General features: G+C 50.5%; 1 protein-coding gene across 2 annotated transcripts; it reads left to right on the top strand.

Moving 5' to 3' along the window:
• The first annotated feature begins 488 nt into the window (after positions 1-488).
• Positions 489-9,170, top strand: RBP4 (retinol binding protein 4). Of its 2 annotated transcripts, none has more exons than XM_063102971.1 (6): positions 489-579; positions 887-1,014; positions 1,142-1,278; positions 1,470-1,576; positions 7,213-7,425; positions 8,865-9,170. In XM_063102971.1, exons 2-6 carry the CDS (start codon positions 904-906, stop codon positions 8,900-8,902), a joined length of 606 nt encoding a protein of 201 aa, XP_062959041.1. In that variant the 5' UTR covers positions 489-579; positions 887-903; the 3' UTR covers positions 8,903-9,170. The 2 variants fall into 2 exon arrangements, with proteins under 2 accessions (XP_062959041.1, XP_062959040.1); XM_063102970.1 differs by lacking the exon at positions 489-579 and adding an exon at positions 621-778.
• Positions 9,171-10,397: the final 1,227 nt, after the last annotated feature.

Genomic DNA, 10,397 nt, shown 5'->3' with positions numbered 1-10,397 from the left:
ATTGGTAGGTGTCTTTCCAAGTGGTTTCAGGGAAGTGCCACAGAGTAAAAAGGTGACCACCGAGGCCGCTAAAATATTTCCTGCCCTGACCAGGGTTGCGTTTCTGGAGAATATTTAACAGGGAGAGTTTTAGTTCACTTAAAGATGTTGAAACTAAAGAACAAATATTGACGCAAAGGGCACCAAAACGCTCCCGAAAGAGTAAAATACACCCTTTATAAAATGAAAAACCACTTGTCCAAATGATTCCCAAACCCCTGCACAGCTGGCCCTCAGAGGGCGGAGGGGCCAATTTGGCACGGCCAGGGCCCGGGCGCTAGCACACCAGGCAGCACCACAGGTCTCCTCTCGCCCTGTGAGGCCACCGCCTTCCCTGCCAGGCCAACTTGGGCCTCCAGCCAGAGCAACCAGCCGTGCCCGGAGGCCACCCCAAGCCGCAGCTGGCGACCGCTGGCACAAGCGCTGGGTGACCGAGGCAGGGCTTGGCCCCGCGGCTCGTCGCCGCTGGAGAGCTTGGCCCCGCCGAGGCCACCCCGCGCGGCAGCTCCAGCGAGCGACCCTCCCCGCACCCGGGCGGCGGTGAGTCAGGGCGCGTGATGCAAGCTCCGGCCCTGCCAGCCCCGGGCGCCTCCCCCTCGGTCCTTCACCCCGCGCGTTGCGAAAGCGCGACCCCCTCCCCCCGGAGCTATAAAGCGGCGGGGCGAGCGGCCGGCGCGTCTCCTGCCCGGCTCCACGCGCGCCCGGACGCGGCGGCCAGGCTTGCGCGCGTCTCCCCGTGGTGAGCCGCGGCCGGCGGCGGGGTGGGCTGGGCGGCCCGGTGGGCAGCGGCAGGCGGGCCGGGTGGTCCGGCTGCCCGGCGCTCACGGCGGCGGCGCGTTTCCCGCAGGGCGGACTCTGGGCAAGATGGAGTGGGTGTGGGCGCTCATGCTGCTGGCGGCGCTGGGCAGCGGCCGGGCGGAGCGCGACTGCCGGGTGAGCAGCTTCCGAGTCAAGGAGAACTTCGACAAGGCTCGTGTAGGTACCGGCCCGGGTGGCCTCGGTGGCCCGGGTCCCCACTCCAGCCCCCCACGCCCACCGCCTTCCCCGCGGCGGCGGCCGTGCACCCCCAGACAGCCGACCCCTGCTCCCATCCCTTTTGCAGTTCGCCGGGACCTGGTACGCCATGGCCAAGAAGGACCCCGAAGGTCTCTTTCTGCAGGACAACATTGTCGCCGAGTTCTCCGTGGACGAGAACGGCCAGATGAGCGCCACGGCCAAGGGCCGAGTCCGTCTTTTGAAGTCAGTGATCCTAGGCTGGCTGCGCGCGCGCTTTGCCCTCCAGGGTCCCCGGGACCCCTGTCCTCCAGGGTCCCCGGGACCCCTGTCTGGCTGAGCGCCAAACTGACTGGGGAGGGAAAGGAGCACCCGGGGTGGGGTGGAGGGGGAAGCCCTTGGCCAGGCTTGGCTCAAGATCCCTTTGATTTTTGCAGTAACTGGGACGTGTGCGCAGACATGGTGGGCACCTTCACAGACACCGAGGACTCTGCCAAGTTCAAGATGAAGTACTGGGGCGTAGCCTCCTTTCTCCAGAAAGGAAGTGAGTAGTCAGCTCAGTGGGACTGTCTTGGGGATGGAGACCGTACCTGGCCAAATCGCTGGGTCTCTTCTCCAGTGGCACCTTTGGGAAGAATGGCCTGCAGGAAGGTCTGTAGGTGGCAGGAGCCCTCAGCACCGCCTGAGGTTCTGTGAGGTTCGGGGGATGAGATTGGGAGTAGCTAGGCCCCTCCCTAGCTCAGGAAACCTGGCCCAAGCTCAGAAGGACCTTTCCAATTGTCAAGTGCCAGTGTTCCCATCCAGCCACTGTGCCAGGGTCTGCACCCTCCTCCTGCTTGTCCCTCCCACCTCCCCCTGGCGTTGCATTTCCGCTATCTCTTTGGGCTGAATCCCAGAGACAGCTGGACTACCTGGGGCCCTAGCAGAGGCTGGGAGACCTCCATCCAAGGACGGAGGGAGCATTGTGCATAGAGTGGGCTCACTCCCAAGTGCCCTGCCTGCCGATGCTGAGATTCTGAGCCAGACAGTGTTCTGGGTGGCAGTGGCCTCTTCCCTTTCCCACAAGAACTGAAACTCACATTGGAGGTGGGGGTCGAGGACTCTCAGAGAACATCCTAAAACTTGGCCTAGTCATGAGAACACAATATCTAGATGCTCTTTCTTCCCCCCTGCCCCCCCCCCCATTTTTTCTGAGTTTCAAATCTGGAGTCTACTTGGTAACTAGAGAATAATGCAGCCCAGGGGGGCATATCTTGGGATCTTAGAGAGGAAGAGTTCATCCTACAAAGGGGTTCAACATACAGATGAATAAACTGAGGCGAAGAGAAGGTAGTGCTTTGCCCAAGGTCATGTGACAAGCTTGTGGGAGTCAATATTAGAAGTCAGGGATTCCAACTCCCAGGCCAGGATTAGGTGGCCCTAAACTGCAGGGACACCTAATACAGAACAACTTTTGCAAACTATTGTTTGAGCTCTTCTCTGAGATAGGACCCAGGGGCTGTTCAGAGAGAGTCTGCTCCATGATGCAAGACAGAAGTGACCTTTGTGTAACCCATTGCTCTATATGTGGCACACGCTTCCTGACTTCTTCTAAAGTTGTATGTTAGATGAAATTGCAATTTTTATCAAATTGCATTTGCAATATTGATTTGCACTGTACAGATAGGGTTGCTATAATACAAGGGGGAAAACTTTCATCCTTAGAAATAATAAAAATCATTTCACATAGTGCAGCAAAACTTTCTAAAGTAATTCATTTAGAGTAAAAGATACATATGTCTCATAATGGATTACAAAAATCAATACCAGGGGGTACAAGATTATTAATTTTTCGAGAGAATAAACATGTAATGCTCTACAGCATTATGAGATGTGCTCCTTAAAGGACTAGGATTCTGTTGGCAATGCCTCTAGGGACGGGGTGGGGGAGAACCCAGTGAGGAGGTAGGGTTTTGTATCTTGCCTCCTTCTCCCACTACCAAACCAGATTAGCTCTGCTTTTGCCTCTTGTATATTGCAATTTTATCTAGGATTTTATTTGGAGGGAAAAAACATTGAAATCTTGAAGGTGATTGCTATAGATATTAAATGAGGTAACTATAATATGGAAGGCTTAAGGATCAACTTCTTAGGTTACTTTTCAGAAAAGCTGTGCATGGTGGTTAAGCATGCCTGGTTAAAATTAGACTACCGGAGATCAAATCCCAACTCAACCACTGCATGAGGGACCTTGGATATGTCCCTTAGCCTCTCCGTGCTTCAGTTTCCTCATCTGCAAAGTGGAGGTGATCATGGCACCTACCTCGTGGAGTTGTGCTGCGAGAGTGCAATGAGTTAACAAGCAGAAGGACTCAGGACAGTGCCTGAGACGTTAAGTTCTTTCCAAGAGGCTGATATTGTTGTCGCTTAGTTATCTCTCTGGTCATGAAATCATAGCTTTATACTCTGGGTCTGGAATGAGAGAACCCACAGAGACCATGGGGTTCGAGTCTCTCATTTCACAAGTGAGGAAACCAAGGACCATATTAGAGAAGCACACAGCTGCACCTCCTCTCAGCCTAGGGGATGTAATAGGGCACTAACCATCCCTCTGTTTTCTGAGCATCTCACAAGCTGTACGACTTGATGTGTCTACCCTTCCTAGGTGTTACATGCTTATTTTGGGGTTTTCTTTTCAAATTCCTCTTTCATTCCTGTGCCAATTTCTTTCATCCTTGACATTACACACTGACTTGGACAGGAGGATTTGAAGGCCCCTTAGAGAGTGGCCTGCATCCTCAGTCTCTCCCCTTCCCACACATTGCATCTCACCAAATGGATATGTTTAAAATAAGGTACGCTTATAGAGAGAAAATAATTCAGGGGCAAATGCTCATTAAATTTGTTGTCAAGTTGTTTAAAAGTTAAGCGTAATAAATCTTTACAGCTGAATATTAAATTTCAGCATAATGGACTCTGATATGGCCCGTGCACCAGCCTGGGGCATGCTCTGTCCTGCTCACCTCTCCCAGCTCCTCCAGCCGTGAGCGACGTGTCTCGGGGGTTAAGGATGTGGCCATCCTCTACCTATCTTGGTTGAATACAGGCTTCACCACTGACTAGGCTCTCTGAAATTCGATTTCCTTAGCTGTGAAATGGGGATAAAGAATAGTTCCTATTTCATAAGCTTGTTGGAAGGACTAGTTAAGGTAATGCCTGAAAATGTTTAGCCTGGTGCATAAGTGCTCAGTAAATATTAGCTATGATCATTATTGTTTTGGGCCCTCCCAGAAAGACATGGACAAAGATTCTCCTTTTATCCAGATAAAGTCTGTCACTCTGCTGGTAAAGGGCCCTTTGTCAGGCTGAATAACAATGCAAGCCTGAATGTCCCCATCAGGGTTTCTCAAAGACAGGGTCCCTGGATCACCTCTATCTAAATCAGCTGGGGTGCTTGCTAAAAATGCAGACTTCTAGGCCCAAACGTAGGCTTACTGAATCAGAAGCTGTTGTGGCAGGGCCCTGGAGTCTGCATTTTTAGTATGCTCTTTGGGTATGCTCCTTCTGCACAATGGAGTTTGAGAACTACTGGTCTAGATAATTCAATCCAAAGAGTTATCTTGGCTTGCTCAGCTATCAAGGCCTCAAGCTCCACTCACTTTGCTGGGGCTTGTCGGGTTATTTTGATAATTAGTCAGAAATGGCATTAAATCCATCACCTGGCTGGCTCGGTTGGACTGGTAGGCCTGAGAACCACAGGGAGCTTCTCGCCTGGTCTTGTCACTTTCGATGATGGGAGGACACAGCAGATCTAGGACGCTGAAGGGACACGTTCCAGGCCCACAGCAGTGAGTGGCAGATCTTCAACAGAACCAGGTCGCCAGCGACAACTCCTTCTGCCAAGTATTTTCTTTGATCTTTGGACTGGCAACCCAAACCTCTAAACCAGTCTATGTGGGTAGAGTGTAGACAGATGCAGTGTAACCCTGCTTCCTGGGGTGGCAGACAGGAGTCAGGGGTTCTCATTAGCTGTAATGCATGCAATTAGCTGCTGTCCAGAAATGTTTGGGGTGTCTGGTTCTCCAGGGGGGCCCTGCCCAGCGGCTGGGAGTGAGCAGCCTGGAGAACTGAGCTCATTCTCTCTAGCAGTGCTCAGGCAGTTCCTCTCTTGCAAATACTCTTAGAGAGGAGAGTCTGGTCAAGGTTGCTGTGGCTTAAATTCCTCATATTTGAGTTATTCAGCGAAAAGGAGCCTGGTGATAAATCAAGCCAGCTTAAGTCTTCTTTAAAGTCAAGAACAGTAGTCAATTTTTACTAAAACCAAGCATTGAAAGTTATTTAGTTCCTATGTCAGAATTCACATTCTGGCAACAATTTTGGAAAAAACAAAATTTAAGCTGCAGGTTTGCCAAGCTTATATAGCTGCCTGGATCATGACGTGGGGTTACATTTCAAAGACAAGCGCTTTTGTGTCTGAGGGGTAGGCTCCTGGGGTGCCTGTGACTGGCACAATGATCCCTACAACGAGGGAAGAAATGACTTCATTCAGGATGCAAGACTCTGCCCAGATGCTCAGGAGCCGGTGAGGGGAGCTGGTGGTTATACTGAGACCCAGCAGGCAGCCCGATGGCTTCTATTCCTGGCCTGTCTGCTGAATAACTTTGTGGTCACTGCTGAGCAGTCATAAGTCTGGGGCATCCCTCAACCCCAGCCTCTGACACTGTCACCTGGGAGAGCCTGGGAGGCACAGGGGTGGCTCATTCTTCCTCCTGGTAGGCCTGGGTGAGCTGAAAGGGGGCGCCATGCCCACTCCTGCGGCAGTCCTCCTGCAGGTCCTGGGTTTGGGCTGAACCCCATTCTAGGCTGGCACCCAGAGGTGACTTAGGGCTAGCCTTAGAGATGGTCTTACACCCTCTAATGCTGATGGATGCGGCCTCTCTGCCTTTTTCCAACGCGGAGCACTGCATAGGTGCATGGGTCCTGCCTCAAGGCCTGGGCATGAGATGGAGACAGGAAGCCCTTTTGTCTCTTGTGCCCTCTTCCCTCAATTTACTTATTGTCTGGAGACACTGTGGTATAGAGGTTAAGCATGTGGGCTCTGGAGTCACAATCCCTGTTGGAATCCCAGTTCTGCCTTGCTCTTTGTGATCCCAGGTGAATTATTTCGTTTTTCTGTGCCCCAGTTTCCTCATCTGTAAAACAAGGGAAAACAGTGTGCACTTTTGGGCCGATGTGAGAAATAACTGGGAACACATGGAAAGTGTCCACATGGTGACTGGTATATAATTAAGTGCTCAGAAAGTCCCAGCCATGGTTATATGTCAACAAGAAGGTTAAATCAAATAGAAATGTGGCACATTTATCCAAATATAGGGTATTTGGATAAATCTGAACGTTATTTTTCTTATTAATGCTATTTCCCATCCTGCCTTTGTTGCTATTTTTACCACCTTTATTTACACTTACTCTTCATGGCTTACATCCCAGCGCTGAGAAATAAATATGATGAAATTCTTCCAGGGCTCAGCTCTGCCTCTTGCGGGGAGCTGTGAAGAGTACAGTGTCTAAGGAGGGATATCTGATGCCACTGGATGGTGGGCATCTCGTGCCCCCGGGGCACACACAGCTCTCTTGCCAGCACAGAGAAGTGAGTAGAGGTGCTGAGCAGGAATGAAGATGGGGCCAGAGAAGCCATGACCATCAGAGCAGGTGCCTCCAGTGGACTGAGGGTTGTAAGATGATTGGGAACCAGCTGACACAGGTCATTGACAGAGACACATTCAGGTGTTGGGGATAACATAAGTTGATGGTTGTCAGGCCTTAGCCATAAGAGACACAGACATCTTCGGAGGGAGGCTGGTGAAGACGACAGTAGAAAGCTTTGTTCTGTGGTTTTGATGGACACACATTCTCGGTGGTCCTTTGGAAAGATGCCATCACAGTTGCTGTCAGGGCAAGAGGGAATCGTTGAAGTGAATGAGGTCCCCCAGTCTGGGACTCTTTTCTGTAAAGAAGAACAAGATCCTTTCTGATTTGCTCAGTCTTACAAAAGCTGTCAGAATTCTCTGGAGTCTCCTGGTTTCCATGCAAATGAAACCAGTTTTGGAAAGTCGCTGGTTTCTTGGGCCTGGTAGCGAGGTTCCCCGATGTCCTGTGCACTGAGGGGTAAGTACTAATGGGCACTGTGTCTCTGGCTTGCAGACGACGACCACTGGATCATTGACACAGACTACGACACGTTCGCGGTGCAGTACTCCTGCCGCCTCCTGAACCTCGACGGCACCTGTGCTGACAGCTACTCCTTTGTGTTTGCCCGTGATCCCAACGGCCTGCCCCCAGACGTGCAGAGGATCGTGAGGCAGCGGCAGGAGGAGCTGTGCCTGAGCCGGCAGTACAGGCTCATCCCCCACAATGGTGAGTGGGAAGCGGAGCGCTGGCTTTCCCCGGGCGGTCAGCAAGTTCGGGCCCACCTGCCAGTGGAATGCATTTCATCCGCAGGCAAGAGGAAACAGGGAGTCTTAGGAGCCCCCTCTGAGCCCAAACCTTGGTCTGTCTTGACCAGATCTTTCACTGGTCCTACAATGGGGCTGATGCCGGAGGAGCAGGCGGATGGCCAACTTTTTCTAAAATCCTGGCACTTTTAATGAAGTAAAACTGTAGTGAACACTCTTTTCCTTTTATTCTGCCACCTTAGGCCATTTCTGTGGTCACGATGTTGCCCCCGGCTACACTGCCCTGAAAAACCATGTTGAGTGAATTAACATCGTTTGGGGTCTGAGTGGCTCCAGCAAAGAGCTGGGAAGCTCATGTGGCCATTGATGTAAAAACTTAAACAGAGACACCAGCATAGCAAGTTCAAAAGAGAATGACTGTAGCAAATGTTCTTTTTCATTAAATCAAATAGCCATTAAATTGACCAGCTGGTTTTCCTCACTTACGTTTTTTGAAATCCCCTGGAACGACCACAGGATCTTTTAATAAATATCACCCTTGTCTGATCTTGACTGAAAAACCAGGAACACTGTGGAGGAAAGTGCCCCGTTTATTTTGAATTGACGCTCACTCCTATGGGAACCTTAGTTTCAAAATCCAAATAGGGTAATGCTAAAATGTAGAAAAAAGGGAACAAAAGTGAACATTTGTTAGTCATCTAACTGACCCACTACACCAAACAGATATGAACTCAGACCAAAAACACAGGTAAGATTTAAAAGTGTTCCCCTGGGGCAGCCTAAATGTAGGCTGGTAAGGATTTCCTCACAGCTGGACACCATCATCTCATTTAATCCTCGGAAACACTTTATTTAGTAGATACTCTTATTATCCACTCTGTACAGAAGAGAAAACGGAGGCTGAGCAAGATTAAGAAAGTTGCCCAAGATCTTCAGTAGGTGGCTGAGTTGGATGCGAATCTAGAGTTTTGTGACTCTGAGGTCCCTTGTGGTACCACCTGATGACACATGACATGGGACGTGGTGAACACGCTATAAAACCACCAACAGTGTGGTGAATGTCAGGCTGGCTTGGCCCCCACTGCCTGAAATAGGACAAGCCCCCCCACATTTTGAAATGCAGTGAGGCCAATTAAAGAGAAATAAAGGGAAACACTTTCATACCGCAGATCCTATTCTCTCGGCACCGTTACCCCCAGAGTCAAGGGTTTCAGAAACAGCCTTCAAGATGTTTTTCACTTACAGCCACATGGAACTTGAAGGGTTGTGATCTGCTGTGACCCATGTGAATGAAGAAGCATTTGAATGAAGTCGAGCTCCAAGGCCATCGTGGTATTCACTACCTACATAAACACCGGGCCCATCTTTTTGTCATTAATGTCTTTGTTTTTTATATTTCAGGTTACTGTGATGGCAAATCAGAAAGAAACCTTTTGTAGCAACATCAAGGATGGAAAGTTTCATTTGAAGACTTCCGATTAATTCTCATCCAGTCTTCAACTCTATTTATCTTAGGAGTTTAATCTGCACCTCTCTCCCCAGCTGCCCTTAGTACATATGAGACCTTCAGTACACGTAAAAATATAGGTGGGAATAAGTTAATCTGTTTGCAGCCAAATGTACATCTTTACTGAAGTTTTCTGAGAGATCATTTGAGGCCTCGGATTCCAGACTTTGATTTATTAAAATATAGTCACCCGTTTCCTATGATTTGAGTTTTTATTTGTGTTCATGGCTGTATCAAAGTGAGAAACTCTGCAGATGGTTGGGTGCGGTGCACTTTCATACACCAGGAGAGTATTCTTCCCTCCCAGCTTTTTATGATCTTTGGCCTGTTCTACTGCCTAATCTCAATTATTAAAGACCATGGCTTCTCCCGACTTCCTGAAAAGGGGGTTTCCTCTATAACCTAGGAAGGCCTTCACTGCCAGCCTGGCCAAAGCACTGAGGCCAAAAGAGGACATAAGTGTGGGCTGGGCCAGGAGGGGCCAGTGAGCCCAAGGCCTCAGTCAGACCTGGGCCTAGGAGGTGGGCAGGCAGTGGGCTCACCCCACCTGGGTTTGAGAGACTGAGATGCATGGGTTGGGATGAGCTCTAGGAAACACTCCCCCCAGTCCTTCATTGTCTCTAACACACAGTTCACGTCCTATTTCAGTTGTGGCCAAAATGTTGCGTTGGGGGAGGGAGGCCTCTGGTTTCTCTGGGGGATTGGGAGATGGGGCCCTGGAAGCAGGGTTTATGGGAAAGATCACAGCACAGCACCCTGTACCGGGGGCATGCAGGGAGGGGATAGGTTGGGGTGGAAGTAGCTGGTCAGGGGCAGATCACGAGTGTCCTACACCACTAGCAGCACTTGCGAACTCCAGTGTATAATGACATGTGAAGCCCACTTGCCTCAGTTTCCCAGGGGTTCCCAGGAGCCTCCATTTCTCATCTTGGAAAAGCAGTAAGGCTTTGGTACTGGAGAGTCTTGGTTTTAAGTCAAAGTCCAACTCGGATATACATTAGCTGTGTGATTTGGGGTTGGTTACATGGCTTCTCTGAGCCTCACACTTTTTTCGTGAGATATGGGAAAACAGTATCTACCAGATGGGAGGCAGTGAGGATTCAATTAGGCTATGTCTGCCAGAGTGCTTAGGAGTTGTGTGGACACTGGCCCTGCCAAGTGGACAGCTACAAAATGTGTTGGGAGTTAGGGGAGGGGCACAGATCCCTGCCTGGGTGCTGACATATCCAGGGGCTCCTGGGTCCCCCACACCAGTGTACCTTGTTCTCCACCAAAGACAGAGGAGCCAGGTGGCCACATATGGGGAAGCTGTGCCTCCGCCAGAGGGAACTGCAGGCTGTCAGAGCCCAGCATGGCAGCTGAACTTTGACAACCTTAGAGACCCATAAGGTATCTATACATCACTTCAAATCACAGCTTTAATTTGC

This window comes from Cynocephalus volans, chromosome 7 (genome assembly GCF_027409185.1).
Source record: "Cynocephalus volans isolate mCynVol1 chromosome 7, mCynVol1.pri, whole genome shotgun sequence".
NCBI classification, from domain to species: Eukaryota; Metazoa; Chordata; class Mammalia; order Dermoptera; family Cynocephalidae; genus Cynocephalus; species Cynocephalus volans.
This window is presented reverse-complemented; position numbering and strand designations above follow the sequence as displayed.